General features: G+C 53.3%; 1 protein-coding gene across 2 annotated transcripts; it reads left to right on the forward strand.

Annotated features, from left to right (window-relative positions):
• Window positions 1-1,648: 1,648 nt before the first annotated feature.
• MYLK2 (myosin light chain kinase 2) lies at window positions 1,649-20,226 on the forward strand. 2 transcript variants are annotated; one of them, XM_074347098.1, is made up of 13 exons: window positions 1,649-1,801; window positions 6,685-6,784; window positions 7,259-7,814; window positions 8,667-8,968; window positions 10,498-10,603; window positions 11,155-11,248; window positions 13,489-13,598; window positions 13,684-13,825; window positions 17,085-17,155; window positions 17,258-17,386; window positions 17,865-18,017; window positions 18,164-18,296; window positions 19,259-20,226. In XM_074347098.1, the coding sequence occupies exons 2-13, from the start codon at window positions 6,733-6,735 to the stop codon at window positions 19,337-19,339; spliced, it is 1,929 nt and encodes a 642-aa protein (XP_074203199.1). In that variant the 5' UTR covers window positions 1,649-1,801; window positions 6,685-6,732; the 3' UTR covers window positions 19,340-20,226. The 2 variants fall into 2 exon arrangements, with proteins under 2 accessions (XP_074203199.1, XP_074203198.1); XM_074347097.1 differs by lacking the exon at window positions 1,649-1,801 and adding an exon at window positions 6,433-6,587.
• The last annotated feature ends 2,202 nt before the right edge of the window (window positions 20,227-22,428 follow it).

Here is a 22,428-nt window from a genome sequence, read left to right on the forward strand (position 1 = left end):
GGTTTGGCCAGGATTATTCCCTCTAAGGCTAAAATACTTGGTAAAAGGTAAAGTGCACTTCATATTTTATGAATTGGTTTCTTAGAAGTGTTAAGAAGCTTAATGGTTTCATACTTGGGAATGTTTTAATATTAATGGTGTCAGGAATGCGACAGAACAATCCTGACTTTCACTTCTGCCCAAACCACTAAGCCACTTCTGTCCCCATGGAACCTCAATCCATGTGACGCTTTGGTAGCACTTAGGAATATCAGCAGTTAGTTGACTGATAACAATACATTATATTTTATACAGTATCTTTCAGTTTATAAAATAAAGGGATTGGGGATGAATACAGAAAGCAACACAGCAGGTCTGTGGTAGGATTTGGGAGGGGCTGCCAATACCCGCTTGCCTTCCCTAAACAGCTTAACACTTTGTGCATCTCCCTTTCCTTGAAATATTAGCTGTACTGACCATTGGGTCTGAGTGTGTTTTCCTCACATACATACCAAAGCACTCCTACTACCAGAGGCCCCAGGAAAATGGGTAGGAATTGGCAGGTAGGAAACTCAGCAACTTGGGCTGGGGAACTTTTCTCTGGGGCAGTGGTCTACAGAGTGTGACCTGCGGACCAGCAGATCATCATCACTGGGACTAGAAATGCAAATTCTCCAGCCCCACTCCAGACCTCCTGAGCGGTGTTTTAACAAGCCCTCCAGGGTGAGGACCACTGCACCAGAAGGTGGACAGGAGATGTTGTCCTGGTAGACAATGGGTCTCCCACCTCAGAGGCCCCGTAGGCCAGGGAGCCAGCAGCCGTCCTCTCCTGTGACCCTCAGCACCCAGGCCAACCTGGAGCCTATGTGGAGGGGAAGAACACGCCTCCTGTCTGAGCTCCCCAGAGAGCCACTTCTGTGCAGCCTGTTGATGTTACCCAGGAGAGCTGCTGAGTTGGTTAAGTAGGAGTTTATTCCCTTAGCCAAGACTCCATTACCAGAATAAAGATGGAGGAAGAATGCTTTCCCCTATGTCCTTCCAACAAGTTATATGACAGGTGAGGAAACTGAGGCTCCGAGTTTAAGTTACTTTCCCTGTCACACTGCTGTGGCAGAGTCAGAATTTAGACCCAAGTCTGTGCCCTCAGGTGCCCTTCCCACCACCCCAGTTGCATTCCTTGAGGGGATGGACATTCTCAGGAGCTCCTGGAGGATTGGGCCTGACTCTGGGGAACTGAGCGACCCTTGATCAAAGAGCCCCTCGGGTGAAGAAGAGATTATTTCTGTCACCTGCCAGGGCTAGCAACTCAGAACTTTGGAGCAAGTTTGGACTGGAGCCCTCCCTGAGCCTGATGTTGCTGTGGAACCTCTGGCTACACTTCCCAGAGGCTGGGAGAGGTTCTCTCTCCTCCGTTTCACCCCCAGCAGGCCTCTCAGACCACGCCAGATGCTTGGGTTCCTGTCAGGGATGTGGCAGCTGCCAGTCAATTAAGTCACAAGGTTCGGCAAGCCTGAACAATTGCCAAGGGGGTCCAAGTGCCAAGCGGCTGCAGCCAGGAGGTGCTTTGCCCCAGCCCACCCCTCATTCTTTGTTTGGACGGCACTCATCATCCCAGATGGGGCCCTCTTCTCCTGCGGCTTCTCAGGGCTTGCCGTGCACTCCCCGGCTCATGTGGTAGCCCAGTTCAGCAGACGGACCTGAAGTGTTATAAATAGCACAACGATAGACCAGGAAGCCATCCCGTGCACCAGGACAGAACATGCGTTCCCCGCTTTTTGAGTCATTTCCTGGGATCGTGTGGTGGGAGTGACTTCTAGTGCAGGTAAAGTCTAATTACTCTTCTCCTGGTCTGCACTCTGTACTCGGGTCTTGCTTCTCTTTTGTATGTTTGAGTTTGTCCCCCGCCCCCATGGGTCCTGCCTTCATGAAGCAGTGCTTCCAAGTCTGCTCCTGGGACATTTCCTGTTCTTGGAACAGCAGCTGCACCAGCCTGGGGTACCCTCCTGCTACTTGATCCTATAGGGAGGTGTCCAGTGGCCATGGGCAATTTTCAGATGACCTTGTTCCTCTGACGTCATTAGATAGCTATTTTTGGTTTCTCTGTTTATGCTGCGGAGAAGTTGGGCTGGGATCGGGGAGAGGGAGAAAGAATGAAGGAGTGGCCGGTCTTGGTTTCTCATTGTCCCAGGGCCCTACCAAAGTAGGAGCATTTATTCTTCAACATTTACAGAGCACCTACTGAATGTCAGGCCCTAGGGCCACCAAGTTGTAGACATAATCTGAGAATTCTTCACTCATCCACAAATTCATTTTCCACCAGGCATTTACTTTGTGGTATGGAGTAGTAATTAAGAGTAAGGGCTCTGAGCCTGATGGCTTGGGTTTAAATTCTGGTCCCACTGGAATCCTACCTCTGAAACTTTGGTCAAGTTACTCCTCTGTGCCTCAGTTTCCTCTCGGAAATGGAAGTGATAATAATACCTATCTCATGATGTTGCTGTGAAGATTAAAGGAATTAATATCTGTGGCACACGGTAAATGCACAATAAATATTAACAACGATTATTATTCACAACAGAAGCACCACTTTTTGTACGAGGTCCTTGGGATATAAGGTTGACCGACATGGTCCCTGTCTGTTCTGAGCCAGCACCTGATCCCCAGAGCCCCAGACACCGGGACAGTGCACAGTTGGTACAAGTCAGAAGGGAACACCTGCCACGTGCACCACTTTACCCTAACTTGTGGGGACATTCCAGGGAAACAGGTGAAGTTCCTGCCCTGGGAGAGCCTCGGAGCAGTGGCTCTCAACCCTAACTGCACATCAGAATCTTCTGGGCAGTTTGGAAAAATATCAACATTCAGGGCCCCACCTCCAATGTTCTGATTTAATTGAGCTCAGGAGGGGCCCAGACATCAGGAGTTGGGAAAGCTCTCCAGATGTTTCCCCCGGGCATCAGGGCTGAGAACACAGCCCAGGTTAGACTATGTGTCCTGCAAGCACTCTGCCGGTAGTGCCTCAGAGCTGGCCCTATGGCTCACAGCTTCTCAAACTTGGGAGTGCATGAAAACCACCTGAAATGCTGGTTAAAAAGATTTCTGGGGCCCCATTTTAAACAAACTCCAGGGCTTAGGCACCAAGAAAGCCTGCCCTTGCCATGCCGTCAGCTGTCATTCCTGATCCTCTGCCCCAAAGATTCTGCCTCTGAAGGCCCATGTATCTCATTATGTAGCTCTTAACATTTTCTGTGTTGAATTGTAGAAATAACGTGTCCATGTTGATATGTTTTTTTTAAACATTTTTTATTGAGTTACAGTGATTTTACAACGTTGTGTCAAATTCCAGTGTAGAGCACAATTTTTTAGTTATACATGGACATACATATATTCAGTGTCACATTTTTTTTCGCTGTGAGCTACCACAAGATCTTGTATATATTTCCCTGTGCCATACAGTATAATCTTGCTTATGTATTCTGCATATGCCTGTCAGTATCTACAAATTTTGAACTCCCAGTCTGTCCCTTCCCACGCGCCTCCCCCTTGGCAACCACAAGTTTGTATCATGTTGATATGTTTTGAATTATTAATCTTCTAAGAGTTACAAATGGAATTTATTAATCTTCTAAGAGTTTACAAATGAAATTTGCAAATCAGAAATATTTGCAAAATCCAAATAAAAATCATCTCTACTCCTACACCTGTGTATGTGTGTGTACACACACACACATACACACACACACACACATATCCCTTAAAATATTTTCTCTATAAATATTTTTAGCAACAAAAAAGGATCCTGCTTCATGAATGATTTTACAGCCTTTTTTCATCTAAAATGCACTATGTGGTGATTCTATAGCTCTTCCCCAGTTTGGTCCTTGCCACAGAGTGGAGCATTCAGAAGTAATCTTAGCAATAAAACTCTGCAATTCTGGGATGGGACAGTGTGTCATTTGAACTTCCAGAGAAATCTACATTCAGTTGGCCACACAGAATGTCCTATAGATCTCTGCTTACCAGCCTTGGAGGGAAGGACAGGGCCTGCGGTAAGGACAGCAGCCTTACCAGGGCTGTCCCAGGGGCTGAGAGGCGCTGCCAAAGCCCCGGGCTCGGGAGCCCAAGGTGGGAGAGGGCAAGAGAAAACAGCCCTGAGTGGCTCCCATATCAGGACCGGAGGGAAAGTCGTGAGGGGAGTTGGCTGCTGTCTTTGGATTCAGAAATGTCGTTGCTCAACTCCCTGGATTTTCCATCACAGCCGAGCAGGGAGAGGGTCAGGCTGGGAAATGTCTCCTCTGAGCCGGTCCTTTTAAAGCCTCTTGGCTGGGTCTGTTTCCTCCAGGAGCCAGGGAAGCAGTGCCAGCGTGGGATTAACCCATCCATGCCCAAGAAATTCTCCCAGGGATGGGGGCGCCCGGGAGCTCGGGCTTCTGGAATGCAGAGCCTTCCAGGGCAAGAGGCCTAAGGAGCCGTGAACTCTGGCTAGAGAAACCTTCCCTCTGGCTTTGTTAAATCCAACAGGCATAATTGCATCCTGCTGACCTTAATTCCCCTGACGGTTTTAATTGGACCTGGCTTTGCCCTACTTCCTGCCCTGCCCCTGTAGAGGCAAGGAGGGTGGCTGTGCAGCTGGTGCAGGGCGGGCAAGCCCCTTCTGAAGGGTGGGCAGGGGCTCTGGCAGCCCCCAGCTGGGTGGAGGAGGTTTCCCCGTGCCCCACCCCTGTGTGTCCAAGGGAGCTCTGAGAAGAAGCTTGGGGACTCCCAGGGAGCAGCTGGCCGAGCTGAGCTCAGCCCCGGCGGGCAGGCAGGCAGGCGGGCAGGCAGCAGGCAATCCTGTGCATCCGGAACCAGGCCAGGCTCTCCTCTCAGCAGGAGGGACTGCGGAGGCGCCTACAGGGACAGCTGAGCCCCTGCCTGGGGTGTCCGCGTTATCGAGACCCCACACCGCTGTGGGTACTGGGCCAAGCACACTGCGTACATGTGCTTAGCAAATGCCACCAGCCACCCTGGGAGAGAAGCAACGGGGCAGAGTAGTTAGGAGCTGAGCCTTGAGTTAGTTGGTTCAGCCCAACTCTGTGACTCTGCCCCATGACTCAGTTTTCCTGCCACATCTGTGAAACGGGGATGAAGGAGCTGATGTTTACACAGCACTCACTAAGTCCCCGTGCACTGTTCTAAATGCTTTACGTACCTCCTCCTGTGAGGAAGGTGCGTGTCCTACGGATGAAGAAACAAGTGAAGGCATCTGCCCAAGCCTCACGGTCTTTAGTCTCAGAGCTTCATGGCCAGAGCTCCTCAGCCATTGCTCAGCAGGATTTTGGGAAGGACTGAATGGAGGACGGGGCCTGGCCCGTTCAATAGAGTTCAAGAAATGCTTGTTATTATTTGGGAATCATAACAGTAACAAGTGTAGCAATTAAAGAGCCTTACGTTGTCCCAGCCTGAATTTTGGTCTCATCTGGATATGAACCTGGATAGTTTGAAATTACTTAAGAGCTGTGTGGTTTTCTATCAACATCAGTTCCCGCACCTGTAAGATGGTCTAGCTCTTGGCCCTTGGAGTCCCTTGTAAAGATCCAGTGAGCTGGGGAAAGCCCTTGGCTGAGCCCTAAGTGGTCCTCTGTGGGCTCACACTCGATATGTGCTCAGTAACTACAGTCGTAATGAGGGGATGTCAGCAAGGGCTGTCACAGTAGAGTAGCCCCACAGACCCAGTCCACTCACCAGACTCTGACTGGCGAGTGCACTTTGTGCCAGGGACACATACAGCCCCCATCCTGAAGGGGCTCCCAGACAGTGTCAGTGGTGGGATCGGCCTGGAACTGAAGGAGCCCAGAGGATGGGGTTCCAACATTTCAAGCTCAACCAGAACGTGCTGTGGGGACAATCACATAGAGGGCGGGGACCCAGGTACAGACAGGAAGCATTTCAACTTTCAGAATGCTATGAGACTCAGAAAGGGGGTACCCGGTAGGGAGACACAGGCTGGGAAATTTTAGGGAAGAGAGAGGACCTTGGGCTGTGAAGAAAGACATTTCTGGCAAAACTGCTTTCCTTGTGAAGTGACATTGGGCAAGTTACTCACTCTTTTGATCCTTCCATCTTGATCTAGAAAGTAGGATGAAAGCTCCCCACAGAGTGATTATCAAGATGATGTTTTCAGACAAAATGGATAAACCTAATAGCAGGCACTCAAAAAATGGGAACCTGGCCTGAGAGCCTGCCCCTCTTCTTCCAGGTCCCCCCTTCCCCTGGCTCCCAGTCCTGGTCAAGCCAGGGATACCAGGCAAAGCCTGAGAAAAGACTGCTCCCCCAGGGCCCCAGGTGCCCCCTCCCTCTTCCCACTTGTTCCAACACCACTCTCCCCCCAGTCGGTCCACGGGAAGAATGCCGTGTCCTCTGAACGGGGGCCAAGAGTGACAGGTGGTGGCAGTCCGAGCTGCATGGCCCCTGGTGTAAGAGATCCTCTCCTCCGTCCCCGCCTCCCCTGCCTGCGCCCCTGCCTCCGCCTCTGCCCACCCGGCCCCATCCCTTACAACTGCCCCAGGACTGCTCCCGGGCAGCCGCTGCGAGACAGACGGACACCAGGCTGCCCCTTTCTGCTCCAGGTGCCTCTCTCCCCTCAGTCAGCTGGCTTTGGCCTCCTCTCAGCCAGACCAGAGGAGGAATCCAGCAGGCTGACACACCTTTCTCTTCTTTCTGCAGCAAGAAAGACTTGAGTTAGACAAGCAGAAGCACACGCCTCCCTACCTCATGGCGACAGAAAATGGAGCAGTCGAGCTGGAAATCCGGAGCCTGTCAACAGGTGCCAAGCTGGGGCAGGAGATGGAGGGAGGAGCTTGGGAAGGGGCGTTTGAATCCAGAGTTGAGCTGGTTCTTCAGTGGGAGTTCTGCACCTGAGGCCTTTTTGTATGGCGCACAGAGGACCCAGAAATCAGAATGATCTCTGGACGGGGTGAGGCTGGGCCAAGGGCCTACATGAAGCCCTCCCTGGAGAGACTGGGAAAATGTAAAGTCCCCTTGGGTGGCACCTAAACACTCAGCAACGGATGACAGGGGCATCAGGGCCACCAGAGGACCTGAGCCTCCCACACACGGCCTCTGAGGTCCTGGTAGCCCATCTCTGAGCCCACTGAGTGGCCTCAGGGGCTCAGTGGGACAAGCACTTGCAAATTGTGGCATGGGTGGGGACCTGGGCCCAGAGCTGGTCTCTGCCCGGCTTGGCTGGGGAAGGAGGAGGGGAAGGGTGGATTCTGACTGGTGTTTCACTCCTTTGCAGACAAGGCACCTAAAGGGGCAGCAGGTGAAGGACCCTTGGCTGCAGAGAAAGACCCTGGGCCCCCAGACCCAGAGAAGGATCCTGGGCCCCTAGACCCACAGAAAGAACTTGGTCCCCCAAACCCAGAAAAAGAACTTGGTCCCTCAAACCCAGAAAAAAAACTTGGTCCCCCAGACCCTGAGAAGGATCCTGGCCCTCCAGACCCAGAGAGAGAACCTGTTCCACTCACGCTGAAGACAGATGCTGAAGTCCCAGCCCCAGAGAAAGGGGATGGTGCCTTGGCCCCACCCTCATCCGGCAGCCAGGGCCCTGAGGGAGAAGGCAACCTGGGTGGGGGGCCTGCGGAGGGCAGTGCTGGGCAGCCGGCGGCCCTGCCCCAGGAGACTGCGACCGCCAAGGCCAGTGTCAAGAAGCCTGATGCCGAGCAGGGGGCCCCAGGCAGCCAGGACCCTGGAGAACCCAAGGCGCACAAGAAGGTGGCAGAGGGCCAGTCAGCAGCCAGGAGGGGCTCACCCGCCTTTCTGCACAGCCCCAGCTGCCCTGCTGCCCTCTCGAGGTGAATGGCCCCTGCCCGGGAGTTGGGAAAGGGTCCTGAGGCCCCTCTGCCTCAGGCCCTATCACATTCAGGGCTGGATTGGGTAGTTCTGACTTTGAGTTTGGGTATCAACCTGACCACGTGGTCTTCCTGCAGAAACCAGGACTTTGTGATAGTTCACAGAAGCCTGGAATGTCAGGCCAGAGAGCTCCTCAAAAACCTCTTCTCTAGGCACCTGGAGTCCAGTGTTCCCCTTACCGCGTGAGCTGGGGTCTTGCCAACGGCAGGACTGAGATGTCAGGAGGAAAAGATAACCCTTCTTCTTAGTATAATTATTGATATAATATGGAAAGGTGACTAATAACCAGACTGATAGATTATTACTTTTATAACCATAATATAGCACCTGTCTTATGATGCAATCCATTATACTTACCTGAGTGCCAATCATATTAATGAGGTTATTAATGATATATTCATTATAAAGCACAATAATAACACTTACCATATCAGTTTGAATTATGTGGTAATATAAATTAATATCATTAAATACATTAATCCATTGCATCGCCACAGTTTTATGAATCAAGAGCTACTTAACCTGTCTAATGGTAGTCACATACTGGTTAACCAGATCAACCATCCTTTTAATAGTTATTAATGATCTATTAATGCATTGATAGTCAAGATAACAGCCACAGACATTTATGGTGTTACTAACGTTCCTTGATTTTGTGTTCAGATGCATTAGCCCATGCGGTTTGGGGTGGGGGGCAGGGCTGTATTAGCTCCAGATTTCAGATGAGGCTCTGGGAGACCTGCCGGCAGGACTGTGGCTGCTGAGGGCGTCACCTCTGTATGCTCACATTCTAGCCCTGAGAAGCTGCTGGCTGAGAAGCCCCCAAATGAGGCATCAGAGCTCATCTTTGAAGGGGTCCCTGTGACCCCCGGCCCCACGGATCCCGGGCCAGCCAAGGTAGCAGAGGAAGAGAAGAACACCCCGGAAGGGAGCCAGAAGGAAGCAGGAGAGGAGGCTCAAAGCCAGGCTGACCAGGCTAAGGTGCAAGGGGACACCCCAAGGGGGATCGAGTTCCAGGCTGCTCCCTCGGAGAGATCGGAGGTGGAGCAGGCCCTCAGTCCCACACCCAGGGAAGAGGACTGCTTCCAGATTTTGGGTAGGCTGGGGCTGCCCTGGGGCCAAGGGAGGAGGGAGGGGGCTCGCCATGTCTCCCCTTGCCTTTCGATTTAGAGGACTGAACCACTCTGAGCCACCTCACCCAGCCCAATTCATCTAAGTGTCACCCAGTCCCAGGAAGTGCGAGTGTCTAGTCCCTGCTATAGATGGGGAAAAAGAAGGGGAGTGGAGTGCCCCAACCCCATAGCCAGGACAGGATATGAACCTGTCAGGACAGCCTGACTCCAGAGCTCACTTTTTACTTTCTTTTACTTAAGCTAAAATGGGTTAAAAAAAATCAGACAGAATATTGGAGTAATTCTCTGGACAGTGGAATTTGAAGTCAATCTGTAGAAGCACTCAAATGCCAGGCTTTGGTAGTTAAACTGTATCCTGGATGGGTGAGGAGGTCATGGAAGCCATAGAGGGTTCATGAACTAAGGGGCACAGGTGTCTGTATATGGGAGTGGTGACCAAGGAAGCTGGGCACATGACATGGGGCAGGACTGCGGAGTGGCCTTAAGTGATGATGGTTTATTCAGCAGGGAGCAGGGAGCCATTGAGCATGAGTGAGCTTGGCGACCAGGTGAATAGGGAAAGGGCCTGGGCAGGGCTGGGGGGTGGGGTGAGATGGGGTCAGGAGAGCCCAGAGTGTCCTGACAGCCCCCCTCCTCCAGGCCGAGGTGCCCTGGGAGACCTGCCAGCCTGCCTGGTGAGTGGCACAGTGCCACCCAGACAGGGTGGGAGGGCCTGGCGGCTGGGCGGCAGCCAGGAGCCCTGCCTCCTCCCCTGAACAGCGGCACAGACCTCCGGGCCCACTCCACCCAGAAATCACATCCTCGAGTGATGGACCTGAACAACCTCCAAGGGCCATCTGATTTATCACTAGCCCGGCTTCCCTGCGGCTTTTTGCTATTTATAAAGAGGTTTCCATTCCCGATGACTCAGGCTGTCCTCGGCCAGGGCCTGCTGTTCCCCATGGTTGTCACTAGGTGGCAGGCTCTCCTTACCAAACATCTCCATCCCTGGCTCCTCCATGCCCACCCCTGGGCTGGGTCCTGATTGGACACCCACTCCACAGGTGGCGACAGCTTGTGGTGTTATTAGAGGGGAGGGTGGGTAGGTCTCATGGCCTACCCCATCAGACACAGTAACCCCTATCTGGCACTCCACCATTACAATTGCCTTTTTCTTTCTTTAATGGAAATGCTCATAGCTTGGGATGGAGCCTTCATACCTTATAACGTGGGAGGGTCCGAGAAGTCCAATCAGCCGTCCCGACTGTTGTGCCGGGAGAAGCTGAGCTCCTCTCTGACAGAGGCAGAGGCCTCCCAAGGCCATTTTGTGTGTTGGTGGCAGAGCTGAAATTGGAAACTGTGCCCCTAGCCCCTGTCCTGGAGCCAGCTGTCCCCCAAGTACCGCTCGATGAACTTCTCTGGATGGGGCCCAGGCCAGGCAGGAGGGGCTGGTATCCGGGGGAATCTTCAGCAGCCTCGGCACTGACTGTGATGGCTCTGCTCTGCTCCCCAGATGACTGCCCGCCACCCCCCGCTCCCTTCCCCCACCGCATCGTGGAGCTGAGGACTGGGAACGTCAACAGTCAATTCAGCCTGAACTCCAAGGAGGCGCTTGGCGGGTGAGAGCTAGGACCCTGAGCCCCTGGCCCCTGGGGCCTCACATCTCCTCCACACAAGGTCCAAACACAAGGCCCAGACACACCCCAATTGGACAGGAGCCACGTGGACACAGTTTCTTCCATGTGGCTGCACTTGTCATGTGCAGGGTATCACATGGCTGGCGTGTCTTCGTCTCACTGTCGCTCACATAGACACACCATCGGTCATTCAGTGTTTCTCATGGGAAGCACATAGTATTTTCCTGTCTGTCTCAGTTTTAGGCACCACACTGACCCCCTCAAGGTGATTCCTGCCTTATTAAAAGTCCCAAAGGTGCCCTCAGGGCCCAGGGCCTGTGAGCTGCATCTCAGGGGCCATCCTTTGATGAGCTTATCCTTCCTGGGCCTGTGGTTGGTGTGGTTCAGCCATTGTCCCTGCAGCAGGGCTCACAGTTTCAGGAGGGAGTCAGAGCTGGCTGGGACGTGCATTCCCATCTCACAGGGAACTGAGGACCGATCCCCTTACCCCATGCCCCCTAGAATTCCCTCACTCCAGCCTCTTCCCTCTCCAGGGGCAAGTTTGGAGCCGTCTGTACCTGCGTAGAGAAAGCCACAGGCCTCAAGTTGGCAGCCAAGGTCATCAAGAAACAGACACCCAAAGACAAGGTAGTGGGGGCTGGCTGTGTGGGAGGGGGAGGGATCCTTGAAGTGGGTGCTTCTTACCTCCCTCGACCCACGTGTCTGCATCTGGGACCTGGTGTGTGAACCTGGATGCACCGAAGACCTCACACAGATAGACAGATGGACAGAGAGACAGCCCTGCCACAGGGGCCTGACGCTTCTGGCCATAAACCAGACCCCTCAGTTAGTGAACTTACCTTGGGGACCTCCCCTTCTAGCCATTTCCCCTTCATGCCCTCTGTTTGGTTCAAGTCATCAAGCGCTGACGAGAGCGCAGGCTCTGGCCCTGTGCTGGGCGCTGGAGATCCCGAGGGGAAGCCAGTGTGGTCCCCGCCCTCAGGGGGCCCCAGGGTAAACAGGCCTCTAGGGCTTTGCCTCTAGCACTGGCTTGGGCCTGATTCAGAGGAGGCCGAAAGCAATGTTTGCTCAGGAGTGAAGGAAGGAAGGAAGGAAGGAGTGAATGAGGCAGAGGCTCACACGGAGTGAGGCAGTCGGGTGTGCGAGGAGTGGTGGTGACCTAGTGGCCTGGTGCAGTGGGAGCTGTAATTCAAGAAAGGGCGGGATGGGAGTAGGAGGCACAGAGGAGGCCCCTGACTCACCCTTGGGGTCAGGAGAGCTTCCTGGACCAGCTGTCTCCTGACTGAAGGCTTTGAAGAAGGAGAAGCTGTTTTCCAGTGGTGAAGGGAAGGCAGGGGAGAGAGCGCCAAGCAGAGGGGACTGTGGAAGAAAGGCCAGAGGGCCAGCAGCGCAGGTGCCTGCTGCGAACCCTTGAGCTGAGGCCGGGGGAGCTGAGAAGGGAGGTGACCGGCACTTCTGGCAGAGACAACAGCACCTGCAGAGGCTTGGAGCCCAGAAGGAGCATGAGAAGCAGCTTTGGAGGGAGGCTGAGCCCTGAATTCCTCATGGTGGCTCTGAGCACATTGGAACAGCACAGATTGTCTATGTGACTCTGTCTCTCTCTCTTGCTCCCGCTTGCCAGGGCCTGAATCCTTATTACTGACAGCTGGGTCCCAGGCCTCTACCATGGACCTGGCTCAGCGTCAGTGCTCAAGACAAATGTGCTGTGTAAATGAATTGGAGTCAGCTATTGCTTCATTCATTATTGGGCACTTTTTCTGTGCTGTGTGCTAGGGAAATGTCAGTGAACCAGAAAGTCCCTGCTCTCAGGGACTGGCGTACAGAGGAGGGACAGACAACTAAAACCAAACCAAAAGAAAAAGTGTGGAGTCAGGAACTGAGGAGAAGTGCTAGGAAAGAAAGTCAAGCCAGGTAGGAACAAGGAGTATGGGGCCGATGGGGCCGCTCAGGTAGGTGGGGAGGTTAGGCTTCCCTGAGGAAGTGGTGTGCCAGGTGGGATATGAACAAAGGAATGGAATAACGGGAGAAACGGAGCAGTCCAGGCAGTGATGTGATGCTCTGGGGGCACAGGTCTGGGGAGACGCCTGATCTATAGCATTTGCTAATTTCCCTGGTGTAAATATTCCTACCGGTGGCTTGATTTCAAGCCATGAATGTGACCACTGGCTGGCCAACTTTTTGAAAGTGACAAATAATAACGGCCTTGACTAGGAAGGCAGTGTGGAGGAGGTGAGAAATTACTGGGTTTGTAATCTAGTTTGAAGGCAGAGTTAAAGGATTTACTGATGGCTTGGGTGTGGGGTGGAAGGAAGCGAGAATAAGAGAGGAGTCTGGAACAGCGCCTGCCTTTTTGTCCTGCCCACCTGGGTGAAGAGTGACCTCCTTTTGCTGATGGGCAAGCTGGGGCAACTCAATTGTGGGGAAGAATTTAATTTTGGACACGAGAAATTTGAGATGCCTGTCAGGCAGACATCCAAGGGAATGGCAGTTAGGTGGTTGGAGATATTGGTGTCTGATTTGAGACTCAATCACATTTGGATGGAATTTCAAGTCACAGGGCATTTCAAGAGAATGCCCAGGGAGAGAGTGTGGGGAGGGGAGTGTTGAGCGGGGAGGGTGGGGCCCAATATTCAGCAGGGGGAGGGAAGAACCAGCAAAGGAAAGATGTCTCAGCAGGAATGATGGGGGTGGTGAGGGCACAGGCTTGAAAGTGGAGAGAAGTGGGAGGCAAGGAGACCAGTGAGGACGAGGAGACAGGGCAGTGGTCTAGGCGAGGTCCTTTAGGTCTGGTCCAGGACGCAGGTGTGGCAGGTGGAGGGCAGGGAGTGACGATCCCGGATGGTACCCCTGACTTCCCTGGTCCCCAGGAAATGGTGAAGCTTGAGATCGAGGTTATGAACCAGCTGAACCATCGCAACCTGATTCAGCTTTATGCGGCCATCGAGACCCCACATGAGATCGTCCTGTTCATGGAGTAGTGAGTGCCAGCCCCAGGGGCTGGGGGCCGGGTGGGGGTGACAGTGGGCCCGGAAACAAGCCTGTAGAGGGGTCTGTGCACACAGCATCGAGGGCGGTGAGCTCTTCGAGAGGATTGTGGATGAGGACTATCATCTGACTGAGGTGGACACCATGGTGTTTGTCAGGCAGATCTGCGACGGGATCCTCTTCATGCACAAGATGAGGGTTCTACACCTGGACCTCAAGGTACTGGGGTTGGGGCCTCCTGGGAGGGGTCAGGAGCAGCATCCCATCATCTGCAATCAGTGTTGTGACCAGCCTCCTACCCCTCCTTCTCTTCCTGCATCTGGCCCTCCATCTGTAGACTCACTCACTAAGTACCAGGAGCCGGAGATACATCAGAGAGCAAAAAAGCCATAGTCCCAGCTCTCAGGAGTTCCTAGTTTAGTGCTAAGTATTTGTTGAAAGGGTCCCTTGAAGTCCTGTGAGCCTCACAATCAGTGTCTCACAGATAAAACTTACTGACAAGTGTTGCAAAAGCGCCTACATCAGTGCAGGCCCCTGTGAACGTGAGTTCATTTGCTCCACAAATATTTGTTGAGGGCCTACTCTGTGCTAGTCAGTATTCTAGGTGGTGGGGATCCAGCGGTGAACAAAATAGACAAAAATGCCTGCCCTCGTGGAGATTATGCTCTGGAAGGGGAATCCAAAAGATACATCGATAAGTACAGCATCGGTGTGGCCGTACGCAGAGGGTAGGCGCTAACAAAAATTTCTAGGGAAAGAATATTTATACCCCTCTTCTGACCTTGCTTGGTACCTTGCCCGTAGCAACTCAGGGAGAGCAAGTAGATTTCATGGATCCCAACTCTGATCAGCTGGCAGTGGCTGTCGGAGACGTCAGCCGTGGCGTGGAGAGGGCGGAGAGCCCCATGAGTGCCGGGTACTCCCCCGTCCTTACAACAGTTGTTAATGTTTGTGGGGTAAGTGGCAAGGCAAGGAGAAGATGGAATATGAACACTGAGGTGGGTTAGCACCTATCAGCAAAGTGCATAGAATTTTCATGTATTCATTTGACAAATACATACTGAGCACCTGTTCTTGGGTGCAGTGCTGGACACGAGCCAGATCATAGGGATGATGAAGACACACCCCCATCCTGTGGAGCCTCCAGGTCAGTGGGGGAAACAGACATCCCTACAATAATGACAAAATGATTAGGTCATTTTAGACCATTAAAAGTGTTATGGAAAAATACCTGAGAGTAATGGGGAGATGCACGAGGTGAAATTGGAGAAGCAGTCTGGGACCGGAGCAGGAGATGCTGCTGCTGGGGCTTGACACCTACTCCGTGTTACTAGGGCTCAGAGCTGCTCAGAGCTGTTCCGGGTTCTCCTTCCGACAGCCCACTGGGTTGGGTGTGCTGTTACCATTCTCACTGACAAGGGAGGGTAAGGAGATGGGTATCTATGGGGCCACCGTGGCAGCAGGGAATTTAGGAGGCAGTCATAATAAGCCAGGAGACAGATGACAGGGCTGGAACCAATGGCAGTGGGGGAGGGATGGGAAGTGGTCAGATGATGGACACATTCTGAAAATAGAGCCTGCCTGACCTGTGATGGTCTAGATGTGGGAGAGCAGAGGGAAAGGAAGGAGTGAGGGTACCTCCTGAGTTTCTGGACAGAGCCGATGCTTGCACGGTGGCTTTGGCACCTGCCATTCTCCCGTGAAAGCCACTTCCTTTGGGGCAGAGCAGGGACCCCGATTAAACTGCAGTGTCCTAGGAAGAAGCTCAACATTAAGTTTCTGTATCCTAGAATGTGCCTTTTTCAGGACAGCAATGTTTTTCATCAGTAAAAGAGTTCATGGTCAAGTAAGTTGGATGAACCACAGCCTGAAGGCACTGCCCAGGCCTCTAGCTGCAGGGATTCTCAGGAAGTCCCGTGTCCCCAAGAAGGAGGTCTGAGTCTGTCTTTTTTTATTTTTTAATTTTTTTGGTCTTTTTTTAAAAATTGAAGTGTAGTTGAATTACAATGTTAGTTCCAGTTGTAAAGCAAAGTGTTTCAATATATATACATATAGATACATGTATTTTCAGACCATGATAGCTTAAAAAGATTTTATTAAAAAAATTTTTTTTTATTAAAGTATAGTCAGTTTTGGGGGAGGGTATAGCTCAATTGGTAGCATGCTCAAGGTCCTGTGTTCAATCCCAAGTAACTCCATTAAGTAAGTAAATAAATAAATAAACCTAATTACCCCCTCCTCAAAAAAAAGTTTAAAGTATAGTCAGTTTACAACATTGTCTCAGTTTCTGGTGTACAGCATAATGTTTCAGTCATACGTTATAGCTTATTACAAGAATTTGAATATACTTCCCTGTGCTATAAAGTAGGTCTCTGTTGTTTATTTTAACATAGTAGTGTGTATCTGTTAATCCTAAACTCCTAATTAATCTCTCCCCTCCTTTCCCCTTTGGTAACTATGGTTTGTTTTCTATGTCTGTGAGTCTGTCCCTGGCTTGTAAATAAAATTTGTTATCTTTTTTTTTAGATTCCACGTGTAAGTGATATTGTATGTTGTCTTTCTCTGTCTGACTTAACTTCACTTAATATGAGCATCTCTAGGTCCATCCATATTGCTGCACATGGCATTATTTCATTCTTTTTTATGGCTGAGTAATATTCCATTGTGTGTGTGTATGTGTGTGTGTGTGTATACTGGATCTGCCTTGTTTCCCCTACCAGCTGGGGCCTTTCTTTCCTTCCCTGTTTTGGTAGAACACCAGGTAGAGCTACTGAAGTCACTAGCGTCCTGCTCTGAGTGAGCACAGTAGTTTGAAAGGACCTTCCAAAAGCCTGTCGTGGGGCCTCTAAAAAGATGCCCACAGAGTGCAGACGAAGAACAAAAGTCTGTTAAATGGCCAGGTCCGGAGGTGGAGGCCTTTGGCCAGTCTCAGAGGTCAGCAGCAACTCACTTCAAGCCATGCGTGGCCGTGTTGCTGGGGCTTCCAGTATTTCAGGAGGTGCTGAAAAATCAGGAAATCAGAGTTTTTGTGTAAAATCTGCCTTTTAAACATTGTTAACTACTTAAAAAGTTTCTGCCTTACAACCTCAGATTAGCCCTGTGTCCTTGTGTCACATGAAGAGGAAATGGAGGCCCAGAGAGGGAGGGACTAGACTTGCAGTGACTTCTCATGCTCCCCTGTGCTTGGGGCACAGGCTTCCTGGGAGCCTTGGCTGAGAACCTACTGGGTGCTTTGTTAGATGCTGAGGGTGGGGAACAAGGAAGCCTGGAGAAGATGGTTCCTTCCCTGGAAAAGCCCCTCTCAGGCCTCCGGATTCTCCTCTATGCCTGAAGCAGGCAGGTCCGAGGGTCCCTAATAGGCTGTCCACTCTGGTGGCCTGGGTTTCTGCTCCAGGGAGCCTGGGACTTGGGTGGACTTGAACGGGGAGGGAGGGTGAGCCAGGTCAGAGGTCAATCCAGGCCACCCCCTTCTTCTCAGCCAGAGAACATCCTGTGTGTCAACACCACGGGCCATTTGGTGAAGATCATTGACTTCGGCCTGGCACGGAGGTACCACCCTGGTGGGCAGGGAGGATGGGTGACAGGGAGAAGCTTAGAGGGTGCCTGGAAATGGCTGGAAGTTGTTCCCTGAGCTCTTTGTCTCACCTCTAGGTATAACCCCAATGAGAAGCTGAAGGTGAATTTTGGGACCCCAGAGTTCCTGTCACCTGAGGTGGTGAATTACGACCAAATCTCCGATAAGACAGACATGTGGAGTATGGGGGTCATTACCTACATGCTGTGAGTCCTGAAAGAGCGTGGTGTTTACGGGGGGTATGTGGTGGGCGGCTGAGGCCGAGATTGGTTCCACCTACCCACTCCCTCAGTCAGGGGTTTGCTGAGCACTGGGAGTGCTAGGGAGGACCACGAAAGGGAACTTTGTACCCATTTTATAGATGGAGAAACCAAAGCCTCCCAAGGCATAGCATCCCAGCCCAGGGCTCTGGACAGCAGACCTTTGATGTCCCAGTGCACCCATCATTCCTCTTCTTCACTGTAACCCTGGGAAGCTGGGATGATTAAGCCCATTTTACAGATGAGAAGAGTGAGGCTCAGAGAGGGAAAGTGGCTTGCCCAAGGTCACCCAGCCAGATTTGAACCCAGGTCTGTCTCACTTGAGAGGCTGGGGTCTTTTCAGTACTCCGTGCTACTTCCTAGGATCTGCCTGCATCCCTGACCCAGTTTCACCTCCCTACCCACCGCCATCCTCTCCCTCCAGGCTGAGTGGCCTCTCCCCCTTCCTGGGAGATGATGACACGGAGACCCTGAACAATGTTCTATCGGGCAACTGGTACTTTGATGAGGAGACCTTCGAGGCTGTGTCAGATGAAGCCAAAGACTTTGTCTCCAACCTCATCGTCAAGGACCAGCGGTGAGGCTCACCCCAGGACACGAACCCCGTGTGTGCAAGCCCAGTGTGTGCTTGTGCCAGCTGGGTGGGTAACCGGGCTGGAAGGCCAGCAGGGTGGTGCCTTACTGGATGCCACCCACCCTTACTGGACCGCCCCCTCCCCACAGGGCCCGGATGAATGCTGCCCAGTGCCTTGCTCATCCCTGGCTCAACAACCTGGCAGAGAAAGCCAAGCGCTGTAACCGACGCCTCAAGTCCCAGATCCTGCTTAAGAAATACCTCATGAAGAGGCGCTGGAAGGTACCACTGGGCTGGTGGGGGGGAGGAGGGAGGGGGTACAGGGCAGGAAGAGCTCTGGCCCCACCAGTCCTGCCTTGGCTGGTTCTGTCTGGAAAACAGAATTAGTTTTTCTCTTTTTGTCTTGGGCTGGCTCCTGCACTGGGTGGTGGCCCTCTACCCACTCCCTCCACCCTGAGAAAGGCATCCATTTGTGGCTCGGGCTCAGGAAAAGGTCTCTGACTCCATCACAGCCTTTGCTCCCTCATTTCACAAATATTTCTTGAGCATCTACTACTTCTAGGCACCGGGGATACACTAATGGACAAAGAGACAAGGATTTCAGTCTTTTGTGGCCTTACTTTTAGTAGGAGGTGGGGAGTTATTAAAAGGGCTTAAGGAAGGGCTCTAGAAAAAAATAAAGATCTTCAGGAGTGCCAAGGAGAGACTGCTCTTCTAAATAGTGTGGCCATGGAGGGCACACTAAGAAGGAGCATGTGAACAAAATCCTGAAGGAGGTGAGGGCTGAGCCACGCTGGTACTGGAGGGAAGAGTGTCCCAGGCAGAGGGAACAGCTGGTGCAAAGGCCCTGAGGCAGAAGCATGGTTGTCAAGTGTAGAGAACAGGTAGGAGGCCAGTGAGGCTGGAATAAGCAAGAGGGTAGAGGAGATGTTGAAGAGGAACATGAGGCAGGGCATGGAAGGACTCGGCCATGGTGAGGGATTTATCTTTCACTTGGACTGCGATAGGAACCACTGGAATGTCTTGAGCAGAGTGGTGCTCAAGTTGGCTGATGAATCTGTTGAATGAGAGCAGGAATCCAGGAGGCTGCAGTGTCATGGCGCCTCCTGTGGCCATTTAGGGCACTGCACCCACCCTGGCGTTGGGCCCTCCTGGAACAAAGGGGACCTTGGGAGACACTCAGTAGCCCTACAGCTTTTCCTCTGCCATATTGCTGACTGGGACCTCTCTCCTTCATCCCTCAGAAAAACTTCATTGCTGTCAGCGCTGCCAACCGCTTCAAGAAGATCAGCAGCTCGGGGGCACTGATGGCTCTGGGGGTCTGAGCCCCTGGAGCAGCTGATGCCTGGACGCAGCCGCACGGTGGTCGGGGCTGAGGCCACACAGCCCAGAAAGCCGGAGCAGATGGGCCAGGTCCCCAGGGCAGGCTGGCCAGGACAAGGCAGCGCCAGGCTGGGAGGCTCGGGGCTCCCCACGCCCCCGTGCAGTGACCGCTTCCCCGACATGAGCTGCCTCGGATGTGGCCTGACTCCATCCTGCTAATGCCTCCCCAGACAGAGCTCTGGCCCATCAGCCAGAGCCCAGACGCCAAAGGCCCTGTGGTTCCCGCCCCAGCTCCCCCTCCTAGAACTGCTGCTCGGTGACCCCTGCTTGGCCTCACCTGGGGCATCCCTGGCCTGGGCTTGCTCCTAGCCAGAGTGGGAGGGCTGGGGGGGTCCCAGCTTGTGGGGTTTCTGCCTTTGTGGATGGGAGGCCCTTGGTGGGGCAGGAAGGCAGACGGCTGATTCCTAAGGCCCAGCTGCCAAGGGAGACAGAGCAGCCTTTGTGAAAAAGGACCTCTATGCCCCCGTCCGCCTCCCCACTCCCAACAGATAAGGCCTAGCACACACCATCTGGCCTGGGCCCGGCCTCCGCCCACCTTCCTAGCGACCACCAACACACAGGAACTGCGAGTGAGAGAGAGGATGAGAGAGAGGACGCCCAGCCCAAGTCTGGTGGAGGGGGAGGGGAGAGGCCTGGGGGACAGAGGAGACCACCCCCGAGCTTGCCTGAGGGCCAGGCCGGCCCAACCCAGCCACTCTGGGCCCCCATCCCAAGGGTCACCCACAGCCTCAGATGATAGGGTTGGCAGGCCCAGGAGGAGTGGGGAGGCTGTGGGGCAGCCCCCAACCTGCTCTCAGCTTGTGCCTTGTAAATAAATGTACAGGTTGTATGTGGCCTCCTTCTCTGTGTGTGTGAGGTCACAGTCGGCCACTGTTCCCCAAGCACTTCTGCAGGCCAGGCACTTTAGTGGAACTGCATATGCAGTGTTGTCGCTCTGGAAGCAGCCTCAGGAGCCAGGCTGCCCAGCACGTAATCCGGGCAAGTGGCTACCCCCTTTTGTGCCTCAGTTTGCTCATTGGGGGAGTGGGGGAGGGTCACAGCACCAGTCAACGTTCATGGGTAATGACTGTGTGCCAGGCTTTATTCAAGTGCTTGTGTGTTTATTCATTCATTTACACCTCACAGCAAGGTGATGAGGTAGATATTATTATTATTCCTATTTTACAGAGGGGGAAACTGAGGCTTAGAGAGGGGAAGGAAGTTGAAGGCTTGTCAACAAATCAGAACCTGGGGCTTAGAATGAACTCTGGTCACCCAGAGCAAGGCTCTGCCCAGGAACCCACCCTGCTTCTCACAGAACAAAGTGTCTAAGCCGAAAGCAGAGTCTCCAGGTGGAGCCAGGAGTCTGGGCAGGTGTGCGATGCTGAGTCCTGTGGGAGACAGCTGTTTTCTCATTTCTCCCATGGGCCCCAGACCGCCCCACCCCAGGCCTGCAGTGCAGGGGGTGGGGTGCCATCTGCTGGACGGGGCAGCCCAGAGGGCAAGAGAGATTAACCCTAATAGGGTGCAGCTTTCCGGCTGCGAGGATGACTGTGGACTGGCTGAAGTGAGGCAGCTGGGCGGCCTGCTGGGGGCGTAGCAGTTCCAGCAGGAATGGCAGTGATGAGAGTTCACGGGCACTGAGCTGAGTGCCTGCTGGGTGCCTGCCCTGGCCCAGCTCTGTGATCACACGGACTGCTCATAGTCACCCTGCATGGCAGGCGTTATGTCCATTTCTCCGATGGGGAAGCCAAGACTCAGGGAGGTTAAGCCACTTGCTCAGGGTCACACAGCTAGTCGGTGCAGAGCCAGGATTTCTACCCGGTCTGGACCCAGAGCCCATGCTCTTAACCGCTACCCTGTCTGCCTCTGAGAAATCATAGAAGGAGACCTTGATCCTTTATTCCTCTATTCCCTGCCTCCATGGACCCTGGCCTGGAGGGCCAGGCCAGCTCCTCAACCCGACCCCTGCCCTGTTCCAGCAGATGGGTTCAGAGTCCCACTGTAGCAGGTGTCACATGGGGCAGGCTATAGGGGCCTTTGATGTCTAAGCCTGCTTGGGTTTGCATTTGGGGCTTGTGGGGGCTGGGGAGCCTGGTTTGGGTTCTTGTTGGAGGATGTGCTTATGCACAAGGCCCCTAGGGCTGTGGATCCCTGCCTGCCTGCCCGCCCGCCCGCCACCTGCTAGCTGGGCCAGGCCTGTGGTTTCCTCTGAGTTCTCTCGCCCTTGCTGGCCCCCACCCAGGCTGAGCCTTGGCCACACAGCGTGATGATGAGGGATGAGTCACCACCATCGTGGGGGGGTAAGGAAATGAGCTCCAGCCAGTGCAGAGATACAGGGCCTGGATCCAGCCGGGGAAACCGAGGCCAGAGCGAGAAGGCCCCTCAACAGAGACAGCAACAGTTGGGACTAGAACCCAGGACTCCCGACTCCCAGCTCGAGCCTCAGTTTCTTCCCTGAAGATAAGCAAATGACAGCCTCAGCCCACTGTCTTCTGCCACTCTGAGGGCCACTGTGACACTTGAGAGGTGCGATAGGGTGCTCATTCACCCTATTTCACAGGTGAGGAAACAGGTTCAGAGAGGGAAAGTGGCCTGCCCAAGGCTACACAGCAAATTAACATGTCCTGGGAAGGAAGCCCGCCGGAACCTTGGAACAGGGCTAATCACTGCCTCTGTTCCTATCCCCTCCTGGGAGTACATCTCAGAAAGCTCTTTTTGATTCATCAGTTGCCTTTTGGGCCTCCCCTGCTCCCTGGAAGTAAAGGCTACAGACTTGATAATATGGAGGGGGAAATGATGGGGGCCTCGGAGCCCACCCAAGAGAAAGCTGGGGTGACAGCCCCTGCTGTGGGACTGTCTTTACCTCTCTGCAAGCCTGGGTCCAGCCCCATGGCCTTCACCAGAGCTCCCGTCCCCAGCAGCCTTGGAGCCGCCCTGGTGGAGGGGGTAAATCCATGCTCATTTGGGCCTACCAGCTGGAGCCAGAAGCACTGGGTCTGGATCTGGGGTTCTACAAGTCCTGAGTACCAGGCTGTGAGCATCCCCTGCA

This window comes from Camelus bactrianus, chromosome 19 (genome assembly GCF_048773025.1).
Source record: "Camelus bactrianus isolate YW-2024 breed Bactrian camel chromosome 19, ASM4877302v1, whole genome shotgun sequence".
Taxonomy (NCBI): domain Eukaryota; kingdom Metazoa; phylum Chordata; class Mammalia; order Artiodactyla; family Camelidae; genus Camelus; species Camelus bactrianus.

What these genes read in the sequence shown, in the direction of transcription:
- MYLK2 (XM_074347098.1), top strand. Translation starts at nt 6,733, where the DNA reads ATGGCGACAGAAAATGGAGCAGTCGAGCTGGAAATCCGGAGCCTGTCA. An exon ending in AACAGACACCCAAAGACAAG is followed by an intron (nt 11,249 to 13,488) that starts GTAGTGGGGGCT and finishes CCTGGTCCCCAG; the next exon opens with GAAATGGTGAAGCTTGAGAT. An exon ending in ATCGTCCTGTTCATGGAGTA is followed by an intron (nt 13,599 to 13,683) that starts GTGAGTGCCAGC and finishes CTGTGCACACAG; the next exon opens with CATCGAGGGCGGTGAGCTCT.